General features: G+C 38.4%; 2 protein-coding genes across 2 annotated transcripts in view; both read left to right on the top strand.

Moving 5' to 3' along the window:
- The window catches only part of LOC124159327 (protein phosphatase Slingshot), a 36,186-nt gene extending 27,810 nt beyond the window's left edge, over nt 1–8,376 (top strand). Inside the window, exons 8-11 of the mRNA XM_046535069.1 lie at nt 562–708; nt 1,282–1,465; nt 2,913–3,318; nt 6,057–8,376. Coding sequence (XP_046391025.1) covers nt 562–708; nt 1,282–1,465; nt 2,913–3,318; nt 6,057–7,849 — 2,530 coding nt within the window. The 3' untranslated portion in view covers nt 7,850–8,376. The remainder of the gene's footprint in view (nt 1–561; nt 709–1,281; nt 1,466–2,912; nt 3,319–6,056) is intronic.
- A 1,545-nt stretch (nt 8,377–9,921) lies between these two features.
- LOC124159328 (isocitrate dehydrogenase [NADP] cytoplasmic) overlaps nt 9,922–21,381 on the top strand; it is a 31,983-nt gene continuing 20,523 nt past the window's right edge. Inside the window, exons 1-2 of the mRNA XM_046535071.1 lie at nt 9,922–10,085; nt 10,303–10,342. Of these exons, the coding sequence (XP_046391027.1) occupies nt 10,073–10,085; nt 10,303–10,342 (53 nt within the window). The 5' untranslated portion in view covers nt 9,922–10,072. The remainder of the gene's footprint in view (nt 10,086–10,302; nt 10,343–21,381) is intronic.

Below are 21,381 nucleotides of genomic sequence, written 5' to 3'. Positions count from 1 at the left end.
TTGATAGAGTTGTTTACTTTGACCTCAATCCAGTTTACACTGATTGACTGAAGTGACTGATTGACTTTTTTATTAACTATTCTTAACTAGGAAGTTTTTAACTTTTAAATTTTGTACTGCCAATGTTATTTTAATTTTGAAAATTTTGTGATGGCCTCATTAATCCAAGAGAAATTGAGCAAAGGGAATTGATTTTGGGTGGCACATTTGTAAATTGAATATCAATGAATTGAGTACCAAGCGATGTCAGCAACTTTTCTCACCACTCCTTGAAATTGCTGGAATCTCAATGTTTTGGTACTGCCAACTTAAAAAGTAAGGGAGAAAGAAAATATTGGATAGCCATTGGTCTCTTGCTGCCTCTAAGACTCTCAAACTCAAAAATGAAAAGTTATTTATACTCATTACTACTCTTGTGACACTTAATTTTGTTTTTCAATATCTGTCTTCTACTTGTGCACCCTCAAATCAATCGATAAATTGACTGAAGTGATTATTATTTGTAAGGCTCTCTCTTTTATGAATTGTAATGTTCAAGTTTTCATTTCATTTGTTTTTCAGAATTGGACACATACTCAATGTTACTAGAGAAATAGATAACTTTTTTCCTGGTGTTTTTGATTATTTAAATGTTCGTGTGTATGATGATGAGAAGACAGACCTGCTCAAGCATTGGGACAACACCTTTCGATATATCTCCCGAGCTAAGTAAGTCTTAAGTGAATAAAATAGCTAACTTTTTAAAATATTTTAGTGAATAGCCAAGAATGATTTGTCCTTTTTTTTTTACTTTGTAATCATAATTTTCTGCGAAAATATATGTATGTATACATAATTGTACAAATGTAATTAGGGTGAAAGTAATTCTTCAGCTAGTTTTTTATTACTGAAATATAAATTTATAGTGCAAGTTGTTGTAGAATTGAGTTCTAAAAGTTACTTGCCATTTTCCCTGATGTTGCTTAATTTGACCAGATTTTTACTCTTGGCATCATTACCGTATTCATCAATATTTCAGTCCAAAGGAACTTAATATGAAAATATGTTGCGTGGAGGCTAAACCCAATGCTAAGTATATGTATAGAAAAAATTCTTCTGTTGTACCTTGAATTGTTGTTTTGTTTATCTTTTGGATACATAGGTTGGGGAAATTTGTTTCGAGTAGCTTCTAGGACATCATATCATGACAAAGGCCGAAGTCCACATGAGTTTAGTGATTATTAGGTGGGTAGCTGCAATTTTTTTCCACTACATTTAAAAAATTTTCTTCTTGTTTTTCAGGAAAGATGGATCCAAGGTCCTCGTGCACTGTAAAATGGGAGTATCACGTTCGGCATCCGTTGTCATTGCATATGCTATGAAGGCATATGATTGGGATCTCAAAACTGCTGTTGAGCATGTGAAACAAAAGCGAAGTTGCATAAAACCAAATGCTGCCTTCATGGCTCAGTTAGAAACTTATCAGGTCAGTTACTTATTATCATTGAGAATCTCTCGATGATTTTAGAATTATGGCTTTTCGAAAGTGAAAATTGTTAAGCTGTTATGCCAAATGTATGTACAGCACACTCCCGATTATGTGGGCTAATGATGGGGATAGACGGCACGAATAATCAGAAAACAGGGATAACCCAAACTTTTACTACATTGTCTTGCAATGTTCATAATTTATGTAAAACAAACAATATATTATTATTTATACAGTTATATTGTTATTTTAGAGTGCTTCCAGGACTCATTGAGAGCTTTCTTCCCCAGTTCGCGATCTTTTTAGCGGCGATAACATGTTTGTACTTGTATTGGTAATGCTCCAAGTAAGGCCTGGTTTCGAAAACCGCTCATACGCGGCTTAGTGATCACGGATACAGAAAAGTGGTTTGCACTAATGCTTCAAAACCAATGCTCGACGTCGGACACTACTCTGTCAGGCACCACACCACGTAGTCGCCTCTCGCACAAGTTTCCCGGGCTGCAACTGCTGCGGAACGAGTATCCGTGATCACGGAGCGCGGTCATGTGCTGCAAGGCTTGGAAAACAGGAACACGGTGCTCCCATGAATGCTGCTAGTGTGCGATCGCTTCCGTTTTACGAAGGGGTTTCTAATGGAAATAATAAGCTCAGTGTATCCTAGCGTTAATGCAGTAATTCTGGTGATTTTGCATCTGATTTTTTTTTATAAAGATTGCAGAAAATATTGAGCGAGAGTGAAAATCATGCAAGGATAAACCGCAACACGGGTATACCACAGCCGGATAGTGGGGAGTCTGCTGTACTTATAATTTTTTCCTATGAAAACTGCAATTTAATGGAATCCTGAAGAATACTCTTAAATTATATTCATTTACATTTTAGATGAGTTAGCCTCAAATGAAAAAACTAACAGTTATTCCACTGCAAATTTTTGGTTCCTGTAACTAAGGTAGAGGGGTTGGTGGAAGTTTCCAACTGGATCATTTTGGCTGTAGAGGTTCTACAAAACTAAAGGAGCATTTATTTATTCAGGATTAAAATTTAATTTTTAAATAAAAGTGAAATGTGTTTGATAAAAAGTCAATTTTATTGGATATTCCTTAATAATAATATTAATAGTAATACATGTATTGCTAAGGATCTGAATAGGTAAAATATTGTGTTGTTTTACTGAGCCACAATGACATTTTATTCCGTCATATTAACATCAGCGTACCATATTAGCTTTTGACTGAAATAAAAGTTTTTCCTACTAGTAACATAAGCTATGTGTGTTCATTTTCCCTGTTTATATCTTAAACCCCAGTATATGACCTATCACAAAATAATGGAGATTTCCAAAGAAAAGGTATTTATTCTGCTAACCTTGATACTATTTAAGTAGTAAATGCACTTTGTTTTTTTATAATTTGTTATAAATATTGATTCTTTGTATTCTCAGGGCATCCTGGATGCTATGAAGAACCGTGAAAAGTTGCAGCGTTCCAAGTCTGAAACAAATCTCAAGTCTCCAAGTTCAATCACTCTGGCAGATGGAGGAGGGAGCAATAATACTCGACGTGTTCCGTCGGAAGAGGGTTCAGGCACTGAACCCTTACCCACCATGCCTCCTGAGGAGACACCTGTTGGCTGCCCCCCTAGCAATGGGAATCGTGGCCGATCAGGAGTCACAGCAGAGGATAACTTTGTTCACCGACGTCCATCCACTGGAAACCGTGGTCGTCCTCGTTCATGGTCACCAGATGATGGACCTCCATCTGTTTCATCTGTTCCTGACCTTGGCTCAAGGAGGGCATCAGATGAAGACCGGATCTCCTCCATGGGTGGGAGAAGGCAGGATGTGGAAGGTACTTTGTTCTTTAAAATATCTGCCCCAAATACAGATTGGCCTCCACTCTGGAAAAACAGGGAAGGCAGGGAAATTTATGTAATGTGAGGTAACATTTGAAATAAGTGGAAAATTTTTTACTCATTCTATTAGTCAAAAGTACTTCTTCAATATCTGACCATCCTTATCCCAAAATGTCCCTCAGATGATCTACAAAAGCTTTAAAATTGACTTTTATATTTTGAATCTGCTTATTTTGTGATGAGGTTATAATTTTTCTACGTTTATTCATATTTTATCTCACATGAAATTGAATTTTTTGTAAAATACTTATTATAAAATTGCCTGGAAATTTTTGAAAATAGTCTGGAGTTTCTGGTAATTTCCAGAAATATCAGGTTGATTTCAGAGTGGTTACATTGAGTAATAATGACATAAAAAAACATTGATAAGTCTAGTATACCATATGAATGTTATGAGAGTTGGTGATAATTTTATTTTCTGCATAGATTATTGATAGCATAACTGTGTTTAGTTTTTTTTAAGGAGGACTTTTTTGTAATTAAAGGGAATATATATGATATATCCATATCTAAAAGTTGATAAATCTGTTTTTGATTGAAGATACACCCATGTCTCGTATAGCGCAAGGGATGCGTTCCTTGGGGTCTTTGCGCTATACGAATTTGCGTTATACGAGAGCATTTTAACATTGAGAAGATAGGGATGCGTTCCTGGTAGCATAGGTCTTGGGTATTGAATTTCCTCTAAAACATATATATTCCCATAAATAGCCTTAGAAAACATTAATTATATAAATGTTTATAGTTTAAAACATCTTTAAAGATAGTATGCACGCATTTGAAGACTTTTATTCACGTTAAAAAAAATTCTTACGTGCTTTTGAAATTCCCTCCTGTCGTGCGGGTGGGCTAACATCTGCTATCTCAGGGGTTCGTAATGCATTACCGGCAGTTGACGATTTTTCAAACCAGTCTAAAAACATCTATTGTGTCACCCAGGCCCTTTTGTCGCTCATTGAAATGACAGGCAAATGCTACTTTGAATGCCATTTCGTAGCTAGCGGAGTTTAAGAATGATAAATCATTTTAATTTGAAGTCCTCCGAGTCATTAGCAGCTACGTGAAACAGTCTTTAAATGCCTTGAAACCTGACCCAGGTTTTTCTTCCCTGAAAATGAATGAACGAAAATGCATTCTTTTCCCAAAGAATATCGTCTCGTCAACACTAAAAACTAGTTGAGGGGGAAAGGAGCCACTTTCAATCACAGCTTGGAGTTCATCAGAAAATGTTGCGGTGACTGCGCTATCAACACTTGCAGATTCACCTGATATCGCCGCACTGAAAATACCTGCTTGCCGTTTAAATTCTGGAACCAACCGGAGCTTTCACTAAATGTCTCGGAGCGATTACCACTCTCGTCTTTTTGTACTGATTCACTATGAACTTTCCGTATGTGTAGACCACTTGGTTGAAGTTGGTGCGGCTGAGGTCACTGATGTTTTAACTTCGTCTTTATTCAGAATAAGGCATCGTGCGTTTAAACTTCCGCACAATATCGCTTTGACGTTCTCCATTTTCAAAGCAATTGACCCATATCAATTTCTCTTCAAGGTTTATGGTTTTTCTTGATAAGTTCTCGATTTTTCTACCCGCATTCCTATTTTTTGCCATTTTCTCTTGGTTTTTGCTCCACATGGCTCTATTGAAATCACCACTAGCCCCACGCTTAATTAATGATCTAAATTAACTCATTCTGTTAAGGAGACGAGATAAATTACTTCGGTAGGCCGGCTATCTGGACCCAATGACGAGTAATACTTTTGGCTATTGCACAGCAATGGATTTCGATTAATATATAAACAAAAAAGAAGATTTGAGGCAAGCAATAATATTAATATGCGTAAAATGATAGAAATTTCGTGTGTACTTAGCGCAAGTTCACGTTTTATCACGAGAGCGTTTAAGATTTTTGATTAGGCTACACTGCGTTGCAATGTTTCCTGGAGGAACGACTTTGCGCTATATCGAAATTGCGCTAATCGAAATTGCGCTATACGAGACATGGGTGTATTGAATTTTTAACAGCTACATTTTGAGAAAATTTTAAGTGTAATTTATAACATCATCTAATGTTACGTTTTAATTTGAAAAATATATTGTCTTTTATTTTATATAAGTTTATGTTTCAAGGAAATAAGGATATACATATGTCGGAAACAGAAAAAAGTCAACATTTTATTTTCACCCAAATGCTTGTCATGAGTGGGCATTTTCAGGAACTGTGTTTGCTGTGTTAGGTTCATATGTTTTTATTAACATCTGTTTTCAGGTATATACTTCGTTTAAATTGTGTTATGTTTGATATTTCCTGTAATGTGGCTATTGAGAAAATTGAGGTCCCTCTAAATGATTGGGATGATGATGTGTGGATTAGTGGGTAGTAATGTCATTTCCTTAGTCACTGCTACTACAAATGTTTATCAGGCATAACTCAGTTTTGCATGCATGTCCCACTTTTTTAAATTTTTACTCCATTTGCATTGCAGTTTTTTTTTAACCTGTAAAATCAACTTGATCTAAACTAACTTCATTTGAGCACCTTGTGTGAAGGTTACCATTTGAGCCTCACTTTTTGTTCTCTAAGTTTTTAAAAATATTGATATCTCTTATAATTAGAAATTCTTGCCTAGTCTTTTCCCTTTTTATATGAAAACATGTCTTATCTCTTTTCAGTCCCAATGACTGCCTCTCTGGAGCGGCTGAGTACTTCTAGTAGTTCATCTTCTGTCAGAAGGGAACGCCGGGATGACTCTCGACTCAATTTGAATGTCCGCATGCCGTGTGACAATGGACAAGCGTATAGTGTTTCTCAAAACAAAGTGGTGCACCTTCCCTGTTCTTCTCAGTCTTCACCCCCTCACCCACCCGAGGGTGTTGCCTCTGTCCGGAGAAGAGTCACTGAGCTGGAAGCAAGGAAGCATGCTGTGGCAGCTGCTGTTCGCCGAGCTGCCAGGGAACGTGAAGGATGCCCCAAAATACCAGTTCCTGAACCCCCCCTCTCCCCTGAAGAGGGCAATAATGATAGTGGGGGAATTGGGTGTAGAGATTGGGAGGATCAGCAGCAGCAACCAGTCAGTGAAACTCAGCCGAGTACTCGTGGCCCTCGTCCTTCGCCCCTCAGGAAAGAAGGCTCTGGGGAACTCGAAAGTTCTAGGTCATTACCCAGTGAAATTATTTCTCGTGGTGAAGTGTCTTGGTCATGTCGGAGTGAGACTAGTACTCCACCACGACGTGATGATCCATTTTCTGCTAGACTAGACCAAGTCTTCGATAGGGAGGAACGGAAGCAAAGTCGCTCTGAGACACAAGTTTTAAGCATAGGTGGTGACTGCCCCTCTCGGCAGGGTTCTTGGAGTTCTTTCGATAGTGCTGTTGTCTTGGGTTTCCAAGGCGAAGCCCATGGTGAGACTCCTTCACGGCAGAGTTCATGGGGCTCTGGCGACGCAAGGTGGGTTCGAGGGCCTATCCCTCCCTCGAGAAATGGTTCCTGGGGCTCTTGTGATATACGGACTCAGAATCGTAAGGGGGAGGAGAATGTTCTTAGGTCATCCTTTTCATATGATAGGGAGGCAATACCATGGCACCCAGGAACTGTTAAGCGCACCAAACAGAGGCTGGAAGAGGTTGGTGGCCCCACGAATGGCAGTGTTTGGACACTAAGTGAGGCCCCAGCAGGGGCAAAGAGGGTGAGGCCGGAGGTCGACTCGAGGCTGGCACCCCCTCAACCCCCGGACACTCCACCTCTGCCCCGTTGCCCATCACCCCGTGAGCAGTCGACCTCTAGTGAATCTTCATCCCCTGCTCCATCATCATTCAGCAATCCCAGGGGAGGTGGCACCCACCTGGCCCTCCAAGCTCTCCTGCTGGCCAGGAACCCTCGGCGTATCAGCGAAGCACCTCGATCCCCCCATCGCAATCCTCCTCCTCCTAGTTCTCTCTCCCGACATTCAGCTGCAACCCACGAGCCCTGCCCTCGCCCTCCCTCGGACACGACTCGAGGGTCCAACGAGCGCTCTGAGGCTGGTATGGTTCGAAGCTTGAGGAAGGAGTTTGAGGCACGTCAAGGAGAGGTTCCCCGAGGCACCCAGTCAAATAATGAGAGGGTACGCAGTTTGCCTTCATCCCCTGAGGCAACATGTTCCCCCGAGGATCTCTCAGTACGATCACTGGTGGATAGGTTTGAAGTGGGCCGTCGGCGGCTGGTACCGCCTTTACCTGAAGAGCTCCCCCGTCCCTCCCCTCCCCCACCTAGGCGGAGGGTGTTGTCAGAGGGGGAACAGGGACGCAAAGTTCCTCCCCCTGCTGTGCCACCAAGAAAGTCTAGCCTTGGGCGATCACCAGCGTCCTCTGGGGATGAGTCATCGAGTGCTGCTGCCTTGGGATCGAGGACACACCCTCTGCGGCTGCCCACATGCACGCCAGGCGGGTCCCGGCTGTGTGGAACTGCTTTGTATAATACTGTTTAATAGTAATGTGTTTTGATGATTGCATGGTTGGAAAAATAAGCTCTGTGCTCCTTTCTTGTGACAAATTTGACTTGTGTGTGTTAATTACAAGTTTCATTTTGGCTGTGGTTGTGTCATCTGGAGTGTTACACCATCTTCAGTGTCACCTGTACAAATGATTGTGGCCAAGACTTCTTTCTTCTTACCTCAGGCAAAATTATCTTGCAGTTGCATATCACCAAGCCATGAATATCATCACTTTTAAGCTAAACTCATTTTACAGGGATGGTGGGAGTTTCTCTACCAGCCAATATGCATCCACTGTGTGCCCATTTCCTTATCAGTTATACAAATGGACCGATGGAGAAGGGTACAGAATGTATAATTAGCATGAAATTAAGCTTGCTAAGATACCAAATTCAGTCTGAAACAACTCCTCTGTCTGATAATAGATTCTCTACAGGAAAGGAGAATTATGTTGCATAAATATGTAAATTAGATTTTTTATTGTTGTTGTGATAATACATTCTTAAGTTTATTGAATGAAATATTTTTGTTTATAATTGTGCACTTTACCGTCTAATCCTCTTTATTGTAAGGAGTTACTTGGGCATACCATCTTTTAAGACAATGATTAGACATATTATTACCCGTAGTTAGGTTTAAAAATTTGTATTTATTTGGCCCATTTTCGTTGTTTTTCTTTCATGCAGGCATTTTGTTTCAATCGTCTAGTCATAATTTTACTGCAGAGAAACTGCTGGAGGATTTTTGGTCCCATGTGTGTGGGAGCATTAGATATGTTTGTTTGGGTATGAGATTCAGTTATTGACAGAATTTTAGCCTCAATGGTTAGAAGTAGACAATATGAAGGGAGAGATATGAGGTATATTTCACATTTAGTTAAATGATCAATGGATTGAATCAAGAGAAATGTATTGATTTCAGCAGTAAATTTTCGATTTGCATGGTTGGTTAAATACTTTAAATATGTCTTTGGTTAAATGGATTTTTACTATTTAGGCCATTGGAAGTTATACATACCCATGTTTTGTAAGAGGGGGGCATATGAAGAGGTACCTTAGAAGTCACATTTTTTAACATAACTCCTTAAATACCACTCCTTGATATGCGAGTAAAAACTCTTTACTCCACTGAAATTTGGCTCTTACAGTTTGCCAAAGTTGAGTACTTAGGTGGTTATGTGATAGTTAAAGTAATCTCAAACATTTCTTCACCCAGTTCTAATTTTTTTGTTGCATTTGGTAGTATGTTTGCTGCATTTCATGGAGTATCTTTCTCTAGTCACAGAAAAAAAACTCTTGAAAAGCAAACCTGCTTCTGAGAACATTGCTGTTAACTCGCATTTATGATTTTAAGACAATCATAGGCCAACAGTAAAGACTCCAATTCCTTCCTATCCAATGAAACTGGTGAAATTACCGTTGAATCAGCCTACATTCGTGGCACTATGATTAAGAAGAAATTCTAACATATAAAGGAGAAAAAAAACTTGCCATGCATTGATGAGGAATATCTCAGCCAATGATCCTAAATCTATGCTATTAAAAATATGCTTTCAATATTATATTTAGAATTTCAGGTTACATTCAATTGGCAAATGAGTCCAATACATATATTGTCATTGTTACAAATCAATATTAGTGTTCTGGATAATTTTCTGTGCTGTTATAATGCATTTAAGCAATGGGCACGGAAAAAATTGATTTGGACAAGTTCTGCTGGACTAAATGATATTTCAACTAAGCGGCAATTGAAATGTGAATAGCGATGGTGAAATAGGTCGTTCTTCACCCAATGAACGGTTCATTCAATGTCAGCTAGTTCTTGTTTAATGTTTCCGTATTTGGAGCTAGGCTGATAAGAACAATCTGTGTATGTCCTATCCCAATTAATACGTATGATTAGTCCATTGATGTATAGATTTTTTTGTCATTTTTTACGGTTAAACAAGTTAGACTTGCAAGAATTGTTATGAGGGAGTCAACTGAAACGCGAATAGCGATCAACAAAATGACCCGTTCAAAAAAATTCAAACGAACGACTCGTTCGATTGTGAACGTTATTGGTACGTGGTGGTCGGCTGGCTGTCTTAGAGCAAAATTGTGCGTTGCCTAATGCAGTTGAGGCTTTGAGTGCGTCGGTTGAAAGTTATTCTTTGTGCAATCATATCTTTTGTACGGTTTTTAATTATAAAATTGTTTCCTTTGAGGCATTTTCAAGATGAAAATTAAAGGTATGAGTTATTTCTGGAGCTACAATAATTTTCTCTCAGCATGACAATTTCTTTCTGCCTGTTGTGTACTTCCATTCTTATGCTATATATCTTTATTTTACGAGTGTCAGTCCTGTTATTTTATAGTTGTGCCAACTCGCTTAGACTTAAAAATCATTTCTATATAAATTTGGTATTATTTATCAACATATAAATTAACTTAAATTTTCTTCTGTAGCTGGACCAGTTGTGGACATTCTTGGAGATGAAATGACCAGGTAAGTCCTGCAATTCATGAGCAGTAGTTATATACCGAATTACATACCTCAGTCAGCTGTAGATGCACATCATTTAACATTTTTTGATGAGGAGTGCTACGGGTAATCGAACGCAGCAAATGAAAGGCTTTCGTTGCATAGAGCTTTTATCTTATTTTCTTTCTCTTCCTATAAGTATAGTCTGCCTATCGTTGTATTCATTCGTGTTGCTATCGTATTCTATTTCTTGCATTGCCGTCTTCATGGATTAATCGTGCTAAACCAACTATGCCGACATGCCATTCCAACATGAAGAATTACTACATTATTATTACTGAAGAATTGCTGACAATTTACGAGCATTTTCATCTTATTGTAGGTGTATTTATTTCACGTAGTGAGCGATGTGTACACATTTTGTATTCCGGCGAAATACTTAGTGGTATTGAATTTCTTGTGAACCTCAAACAATGCATTTGGTTGACTTGTGTTACCTTGGCCCACAGTTTTTTCCCAACAATCTTAACGGCCGTACTTTGCTGCACGATTGTCACATTGAGTTTAAATACAGACGTCTTATACACGTTCTGCCTAGTATTATTTTTGTTTTGTCGTGTATAGCTGTCGGACTTATTTAATGATTAAGTTTTTGACGATTAAAATCCGGAGCATAATTCAAGGATTAACATTCTCCTTACCATGCGTAGTGTTGATGTTTTCTTTGCATCCCACTGAAAGGGTTGATTTTAAGTATATATACTTGCGGTGGAGCTGGTGTACGTATTGCGGGCATCCAATGAGCATTTCATATTTCGCGATTAATAGCCTTGAAAAATGGCTATGTCATGATGATGCAGTTTACGTCGATAGATGGCAGAATCAGCATTTTAGCGTAACATTTAAATCTTGCTAACTTCATCACAATGTTGGAGTTTGCCATGTGATTACCTAAAATGCCTCCTAACATTTGCCTATGCGAGGCTTTACGGAAAAGTTAATGTAATGTGTGTTATCTTCAGTTTCATTAGACGTTAGAGCTAATATTGTTGTGGCTTTTCTACTGCGATTTGAAGACAACCTGTTTCAACACCTTGTCAATGAGGACGTTCTCTGAGTCGAGTTTTTCCCTTCATGCTGTTATTTTTTGAGTGATGGAATCGCTTTCACCCCGCTGCCGTCACGTATGACTTTTTGTATAACGGGGGATGTAGGGCTGAAAATTTTCTTTCGTTTTAATTTTTACTTTTGGCAGCGTGGTGGTCATTTTTGTAGAGAGCCTTGCTAATTTGGAATTTAAGTGGCCAATGAGGACGGGGGAACGGCAGTCCCCTGAAACGGATGTTCTTTCATTCCACATCTGCTTGACATGGCTTTACACTTGAATTTGTCCCCTTCCATTGCAGTAGTGTTGTGTGGACCCTGGCAACTCCTTTGGTATTGCGTTCAAATCCAGCTAGCGCCTTTGTGAATCTCCGTAGTAAAAAGCCTCTCCTTTTAATCTTCCAATTGTCAAATAACACCAGGCGCAACAGAAACCTCACTCATAGATCAGCCCCGGATGCAGGATAGGGACAAGGGGAGGCTAGGTGCAGGGTCTTGGGGGGTAGCCTCACAGCAGTAGTGGGGGTCCGTCAAAATTTCTATTTTATCTAGTGTAAATTGGATACCCAAAGGGGGAAGGCTACAGCTCCTCTCTGGATCTGCCACTGTTCACAGTAATGCACTATTCCTTGCCCAAGGATCAGACTTACCAATCCGGAATGTTGAAAATTCATTTTTGATTATTCCGGGTTGAGTACGGCCGTCGCCTATCAAACCTAGACTCTGGTTTTTGTCCGTGAGAACCCTATATTGCTTTGTCGTTTTGATATGTAGAAGCTTTTTTCAATATATATTTATCGATTTTTGCAGAGTAGTCTTAATTTTTCATTTTAACTTATATTGAGCATTGCCTTCATACTTAATAGCTGCGGTGGGTGCGCTACCTCATCAAACTAAGAAGAGTGTACACCCACTATGTCCAGAGTTGACAGTTATACTATATCATGCATTTCCAGTCTCCCTGATTGATGTCTAGTTTCACGATGAAAAATTAGGCTCGGAGCGCAGACTTCAATTCTAAGAATGAATTTCAAGGAAGATGAAGTATTCTTCACATATGCTCCCGTATGCGTTACATATAAATTTACTTTGGGAAGGGAAGAAATTCATTTCATGGGTTTTGATTCCTCTGGCTAGTTGCGTCAGGCTTTTCTAGCAACGAAAAAATATTTTTTTCACCATTCTGAATTTTTTGTGACTGCTTCGTTTTTAACGAATCTAAATGGAATTTATTATTAGCGGTAATGATTAGAAATAAATATGTGGAACAACCGTCTCATTTCTCATTTGCGAGCTTACGAAAAAAAAAATTTCTGTATCATTAGTTCCAAGGTCTGGAATGCGTGGAATTAGAGATTCGACGGTGCAACGATGTGGTGGAATGTGCGTCTATTCTCAAACCTTGGATCTCGCTGTTCGCTACTTATCCGTCGTAACTTCCTTCAGTGAAGTCCTCATATTTTCCATTCTTACCTGGAAGCACCGTTAGCACCCCTCACTTCACCTTAATTCACGCGAGAGAGGATACTAAGCCAGTCTGCCTTGGGACGCCCTAACGGTATTCATTTAAATCTGTGTGTGCCGGAGTGAATTCGATGTCACTGTGGATATCGGTCGGTTTGGTGGAGTGGGTAGAGTAATAGTTGCGGTAGAGCGGTGGGCTGCTTACCGCAAGCCCGAGATTTATCTAGATGCATTAGGATGCAGTCATAGATAGATGCCAACCCTGTGGATTTTCGGTAGTGCAAATAAATCGAAGAAGTAGACATTTATCACGCATCTGTTTTGGGTTTATTCATGAAGAAATCTGCTTAAATATGTGGTGCTCCTTCTAGCTGGTCGGAAGTTCTACTATTTAGTCTCAAAACGACTTCTTGGATTTCCCCACCGACTACTTAGTCTTTTTCCTCACTTTGTCACGCCTCGTCAGTTCTCTCTTCCCTCCGTGGCTCCTCCATTTTCCTCCACACTCACGTATCTAATTCCCTCGTTTCAGCATCGTATAACGTTTCCCTTAGCATCAAGCTTTATTATTCTTTTCATGACTGAAGGCTCTTATCGTATTTAGCCACATTCTACTCTTACCTCCACTTCTACTCTTCTCTTTCAGCTTAATGACCATATAATCTTGTTTTTCTTTGGTTCCCCTTCAATTATTAGTAAACGCCATGAGCTTCTATTCCCTATGGAATCAACGTGATTTATACATATTACATTTAATCATCATACAGCTTTTACCATATTTTGTGTATATTGTATCCACATATTTTTTCTGTTAATGATTTTTTGTTATCCTCAGCGAATCTTACCAAAATAAATCAGCTTTTCAACTACTTTCACTCCAAAATTCTCATTTTTTATGCATTTATATTCGTGATAACTTTATTTTGGTGGCATTAAAAGACTCGTCGTACCCCCGTTCTGATTCTACCCACCCACATTCTCCTCATGCCACCGTCACTTCCATGGTCGTTTGTACCATGTAGGGCAGTGTTTCCCCAAAAATTTCGTTCTTAACCCCTGATTCCACTAACTAGTTAAGGGTTCCTCCATCTAATCCTTATTTCGTGTGTTTGTAGACGGATATTCATTGAATGTAGCCAACACGCGCGTAAATCATCTATGATTGTGTTCAAGGGCGAATCCAGGATTTTTTTTGGGGGGTACAAGGATCTGACAGGCAAACGACAATCTAATACTTGAGATTAAAAAAATATATGTGGTACCACAATTACTGCACGTAATATTCTATTTATTTTTATGAAGTTATATAATTGAGGCTCTGTAAAACACAAAACAAAACGAACTTAATGATAACCGTATTAAAATTTTTGTCTATTTTTGTGTTATCCTCAGCGAATCTGATTCTGATGATTGCGTTAGATGAAGACTCTTCCTAAAGCGGTGTAAAACAATCGACAGGACGTGTCGCTTAGTTGTTAGTTTTCTCCTACTCATGTGTGCTTCATGTCAGGCCCGGAACTAGGGCGGGGCGGAGGGGGCATGTTCCCCTGGCGCCAGATTTCAGGGGGCGGTAACATTTGAATTGTAAAAAAAAACTATTTAATTTAATTATCTAATTAAAACTATTTAATTAAATTATTTAACAATAATTGTAAAATTGTAAAGCAAAGTAATAATATTAATAAACCTTAATATTAAACATACGGTGTGTAAGTTCAACTACCACATCGTTAAAAAAATAGTTTACGGATGTATTATATTTTACAGGTTAGAGAGGGAGGGAGCGAGGGGGAGTCAGGGGAGGAGGAATGATCTCTACCCCCTCCCCCTGACAAAACTTCAAGTTCCAGCCCTGCTTCGTGTACCTAATCACAAAATCGTTCCGTTTGGCTTGTTTGAGGTTTGTTGGCCGTAATATGAGATCTCATTTTCTCAATATCTGCCGCGACATATCATCCCGGAACTTCATGGTTTGACCTTCAGTTTTCTTTCCCGCTAGGCTGACTCGATCGTAAAAGATTTAATATTTTAAATGACCGTCTGATTATTCATGTTGTTATTTCTCCTTTAGAGTATTTTTTTTACCTGTTTACTCAATAAGCTAAGAGAAAAATTTCGTAAGTCCTGGAAGTGGTGACCTATTATGGAAATCCGGTGGTTTTACCTCCGTAAGTTTTTTTTGACGCTGTGATATTTTTTGAATGACTAACCTTAGTGGTCTCCAGGTGAATTCATCCAGGAATTTTGACGCTCGTTGTTTCGTTCCACAGTGCCACTAAGCTACTTCCACGCTTGGCGATAATTGGTAGATACAAGCAACATTGCCTGCGACAACACTGCTGTTAAATCTATTTGTATGGTTTCGTGCATAAATACTCTATGGTTGCGTTATGTATTCGGCGACGCAACTTTTTCGAGATCCACCGTCTTTGTTCGTGACGCCCCCTTCCAAAGCGAGAATTACCACAGCGGAAACTTAAGGTGCCTACTCAAGAAATGAATTCTGTTCCAATTGCATTATATATCTTGTAACTTCGTAATGCAGAGGTTGCTATAGCTTGTATTCCATGCGCATTTATCGGTAGAGTTTAAAACAAATGTATGATGCTGACTACAGGGAAAATTTTGATAATGTGCTATCAAAATAAGGATTTACTAAAAATAATGTGTGTTGTAATTGCCATTCTCATTTTCTGACGTGCTGCCCCGGGGAGCGTCCCGAATTGAGATAAATTTATGATATAAAAAAAAACAAAATCAATTCATAGTTTTCTCCCGATTTCATAAGTGGCATATGTAAAACCTAAATCGTAGTAATCGTCAGTTAGTAGGCGACTACTTTTTACCTAACAAAATTATTCATTTACTTACGTATAAAAAATTTCTTCTCAATTTATCAATGATATTTCACAATGCAGAAGAGGATTCTAGTAACTTGGTGAGAGTTTCAATTCAGTGAAGAAAAGCAGTAAGCGGAAAACGAGCAAAGAAGAAAAAATCGAAACAGCCGCTTTCGTATTAGGAAATAGTGAAAAAATTATATTTTTTAAAATTAACTTTATGGAAAAAAATTATCTTTCAATTAAGTGGCGTGTCTTCTATCTATTATGTTGTAGAGCGCAACTTGCTGTATTTTATGATTTGTCGACTACGCATTGGGTGGCCTATAGAGATCATCTAGGAGAAAGAATCCCCTCAGAAGCATAGTCATGCGAACTATGTTGGCAACCAAATGTGGAACCCATATACGTAACCATTGCATTTATAATCACCTTAACGAGCCATATCGTAAAGTGCGAAAATTTCCATTGTACCATTACGGCCGGCTAAATAAAAGTAATAATTGGTTATGTCTATTAAATATTTTTATCAGTCGGAAAATCGGATTTAATTTTTCATTACACCAATGGAATTAATCGTTAATCTGAACTATAATAGTTTACTATAACTTCAAATAATCTCAAATTAAGGGTGAAATTGTATAATATTCACGTTTACTATAACGGCCCATACAATACTATACGGTTACACAAGTACAACCAGCCATTAAAATATTATTTAGATAAAATTTATGGTAAATTATAAGTTTTCAGTTCTGTTGATCTCTCCTTTATTTATTTGCCTTTTCTGATTTTTTTCGTTTTGGTCAATCCTAAAAAACTACAGAAAATGTACCTAGTTGGAAAATTTTAACTCATAACGTATATAATTACCAGCGCATTACTTCGCTTGCATTCATAGCTGCGATCATGAATATTCCTGATTGTTAGTTGATCATCATGTTTTGCACTTGTATTAAGAAATAGCTTCCAACATAGATGTTTAACATGTAAAAATCCGCAATAGAGCAAAATCTGTCTATAATTTCCGAACGATTCTCATTGAAAAGCTGCGCTAGACATACAGACTATTGCATTATCATATATAATATAAGAAATCGCCTCAGGAGGTAATTTGTAGAAGTTAGTCTTCTTTATAAAACACAATTGTAAACTCCGCACGTATTTTATTGCCATTTTTTATGTGAGTAACAGAAAAAATACTTGAATTGGCTTATAGTATCGCACTTCTCGGAGAAACTAAGATATCTACTTTGAAACTGGACACCGCTAACTGAACTTAATTTTTCGGCGAGTGACTTTTATGTGGTAGTAGCAAAGAAGGTAATTTTCATTGGAATACGTATTGCACATATCTCTTCCTTCGCGGGAAATTTAATGCCTTAAGATGTATAATAAGCTATAAATTTTAATCCAGGCTACATTTTCTCTTGGGCTTATGACAGTCAGTCGCTCACTCAAATTTAGTGTGTACATGTTTACATTTCTGGGGATACCCCTGGATCCCTCTCCATCCGCTGCCAACAGGCTGCTTGGCGAAGGTAACGAGCTAGTCGACTTTTTGCTTGCATCCTTGTTTTCATGGGAAGCTTTCCTGTGAGTTACGTCGTATTCAGTTGAATCGTTTGCTTTTAGAAGTGAAACTGAATAAATTGATTTCACCGAAAAATTACTTTCGAGTGACTTCATGAATGTTTCTCTCGGAACAGGTGATCGGATTTGTTTCCTTAGGCACTTGCGTCTCTCGACAGATTCTCTCGCAGAGGTCTGTTACTTATGACACCCGACCCTATTATCACCCGCCGGCTTTCGTTATCTGAGAATTGAGTCAGTCACCTAGCGATAAGAAGCGCCTTTATCATGTAACTGGGTGACTTTCTTTGTGTTGCTGTGGTTTGAAGAGCTTTGTATTGAGCTCTACCTTATGAATGCTATTGTGTGAGTAAATAAATGATTAAGTTTACGCGTGATTTAATAGTAAGTTATCCCACGGCGTCTCGTAATATGTTAAAACGATATTTGATTCGAAACAAAAACGCGTAGTATACGTTTTTGTCATTGAAAAAATAGTGTTCGATAGCGGCTCTTGATTTTACTAACTAGGTTTCGCTTTCACGCCTATCATTTTATCATGTTTGCTATGAAGTGAAAAATATTGTGTATTAAATCAACCTCTCTTATTCATCTGCGCTACCATTTTTCCGAAAATTTTCCTAAGGCCACCTGAATCGTACTTGCTTGTTTGTCTAAATGTTGTATTTAAAGTTCTTATGTAAAGAATCACATGTGTTAGAGATACGTAAACAAAGAAATGAGCGATTTTGATCCTTTATTGACACTTACCATTACTGCGGTACCAAGTACATATTGAAAAGGTAATTCTTTTTGATTCCAGAGGTCTTGAGACGCATTAAGACTGCAGTTGTATACCATCATGCCTCCTTTTTTTTATATCATCCCTAATATTTTGAATAGTTGCTTATCACGACACAGCTAGAGTGAATATTATCCTAAAATTTTAAAATTGCAATTCATGGATTCATGTTAGCATTTGGATTCGTGGATTTGGGAGTATTTTTGCCATTATTTCGTGGTGCAGTATGTGAAATCATGGAAGTTTCGATGTACTAGTGAAGAGTACGATGAGATAACTTTTTAGAAAATGTCTTTCAGGCACAGGTAGGAACCCAATGAAATCATCCCATCTTATGCGATCTTTAATTTTTGATGCTATTTCGTTGTATGATCATGTAGCTGAAGTTTTAGCTAGTTGGATAATATCTTAATCATATCTGTTTGCTTTCTTAGATTTAAGTATTTTAATTGAGGCAAAATTTCAATATTTGGGCCGCATAGTAGAGGAAAACGGTCGCTCCGTGAGGCTATCAGGAAAAGAATGGTGTTGTCAGAGAAAGCGATAATGAATTGGAAGAGGTTTTTGACCTAGTCGATATGTAAGAGTGTAAAGAAATCACAAACGAAAGTCGTATCAAGAGAATAGAACTCCATGGGGCGGAAACGTGGACGCAGAGGTAAGCGGACGTGGATAATTTTGAGAAGTTGGAGGTGTGGGTGTGGAGAAGAATGGGAAATTTGAAATTGAAGGGGTGGGTGTGGAACGAGAAAGCTCATGACGTGATGAGTGAAGAGAGGAAACTTCCAAGAGGAGATAAGGAGACAAAGGGCGAAGATGGAGCGGATACTGATTTGTGATATGGTCCTGAAAGCATTAATAGAGGGAAGGATATTGGATAAGTGGGTAAACATGTGGAAAAGAACCGAGTTCATGGATGGAATGAAATGCACTGATAGTTATGTCGAGCTAGAGAGGGATATTATTTGTGGGGATGAGGGCAGGCCATGTGAAGAGTAAAATTAGTGTGGTGTTTCGTGTGAGACTGCCACTGGTGGTTTACATGTGATACAAATTATAATGGAATTGCAATGTTTCCATATAACTCGAACGGCCTGTGGGAGCATTAGCATCAAAGCTCTTAGGACCACCGAGATGTAGGCGGGGCACGGGGGCGTGGTATTTGAGTGCGAGGACTTCGAATGTCCCGTCGCTAGATTGGCTTCAGAGTCCGTGCCGTGCGACCCCTAGTTTTTTTCCCTTACCATTTTTGGCGAACATTAGGCCATCGGCGCTCTTGTATGATTTCCTGTCTGGCAATATTAATTGACTTCGTTGTTGAACTTAATGTGCCTCTTGTGACATCAGATATAGGGAGTAAAAATGACTTCTACTTCTACATACTTTACTGGTTGCGGTCAGGTTTTAGACGGGTTGTCCATCCATATCGGCTGTTTATTTTTGATACTTTTAATTCGGGTGATGAATGTATTAAGTTATTGACGTTCCAGTTCTTCAATTTGCAATTCTGTAGTGAATAGCGTACTTTCACATCGTTGTGAGATATTAAAATTTTGTCGTTCATGGAATTTTTATAATTTAAATTATACAATAAATTAATAAATTTGTATGGTGAAAAATTTCCAATCGATGGTTTTAACATTTCGGCTGATATAGTTAGGAGCAGAGTGGAAGATTTGCTGACACCCCTCTCGTATCTGAAAGTGGTTTCATGAGGTAAACTTGAATTCGGCAGGTATTATGCTCTTATAGTATTTCGCCCGTGCGAAAAGTTCTCATCCTTATGAGTGGAATAATTCTTATTGTGAAAATTCGCGAAGAAAATGCGTGTTCACCACGGGTATGGGAATTGTACATATTAGAAGGTATATGTATACGTACACCCGATCTCTCACGTTTTGTGTGGTTCCATCGCATCGCTCATCGGCTTATGCCTATTCAAATGGCTGTTGGTAGGAATAATATCATAATTTTATGGTAAACACTTGTATTGTCGTGCAGTATTAGACAGTCCCTGTGCTACTTCGGAATGCGATTGCTGTTTGTATCATGTGACTATTTCCTGTTTAGTTTTCTGTCATGGAAGTGCCATGTTTTGCGAGAAGCCGCTGGAGTGCTAAACGATCGAGATTTACTATATTTTTTGTGCGAACTACATTAGGAAATCTCTTTCAGTGTCAGTAGTCATACGTAGGAGCCATGTAAAATCATCTTATAGGGTACATATTTAATTTGTTGAAGATGTTAATTGTGGTATCACAATTTATTTATTTTAACGAATTTTTGTGAAATAAACTGAATTTTTGGCCAGAAAGGTATTATCTTAATCATTTCTGTTTGATTTCTCGGATATGATTGCCTTTACTTACAATTAATGATCCAAATTACATGTTACAAATAAAATACTGAGTCCGAAAATATAAAGATACATCTATAATGCCAACTTATGTGGAGGTACGTGGTAGAGTAAAGAATTAAAATTTTCTTTTTGAGTGCAGAACAAGTGCAAGGAGTTCAACCATATTTTAAGGATGTTTTTATATGGCTGAGGAGTGTTGGAGAATGGAAGTGGTCAACTTACATTGCACTTGAATGGCTTCTCACCGAGGTTCGAAATCGTGCTGCTTCTTCCCGAGGTTTTCCTCTGAGTGGAGTGGGATATTATCTCGTCGCAAGAATTAACTAGTTTTCACTATAATGGTAATATATCTTTTATTATGAAAAAAAAGAAACTGCAAACTCACATGCAAATATTACACTGAGTGTCCGATTAATTAATTAATAATTATTATAAAGTAATTTATCCAGAAGTAATAGTGGTATAATTTATATTCAAAATTGATGTAAATATGTGGACAATTAATGATTAGTGTTGGTATTTAGAGGCGGCGACTAAAGACCAAGGTTATATGCGATATTTTGGAAGGGTCGTTGAGGTGGGGTGGAGAGCAACCGTGTGGCAGCATTAACCTACTCGCCACAAAAGATGTCAACGGGACCACTGGAATTCCCATTCGACGGTTGGAGAGATGAACTTGAAATACCCCTCCACAAAACACTGATTTGGGATCCGTTACCCCTGAAAAACCTCTGACACAGACGGGTTTTTAATCCACGCCCACGGAATGGAAGGACAACAAATTATGGCCTGCACGCCTGTTCCATCCCCTAAAAGATGGTGAACCTACCAAATGTGAACTCTAAAGGAATTAAATTATCTCATGGGAGAAATGAAAAAACGTACTCTTAAAATTCTATTCTTTCTTCTGGGCTTAGTGTAA

The sequence above is a fragment of the Ischnura elegans genome, chromosome 5 (assembly GCF_921293095.1).
Source record: "Ischnura elegans chromosome 5, ioIscEleg1.1, whole genome shotgun sequence".
Taxonomy (NCBI): domain Eukaryota; kingdom Metazoa; phylum Arthropoda; class Insecta; order Odonata; family Coenagrionidae; genus Ischnura; species Ischnura elegans.
The sequence above is the reverse complement of the archived record's forward strand: the minus strand, read 5'-3'. Positions and strand labels throughout refer to the sequence as shown.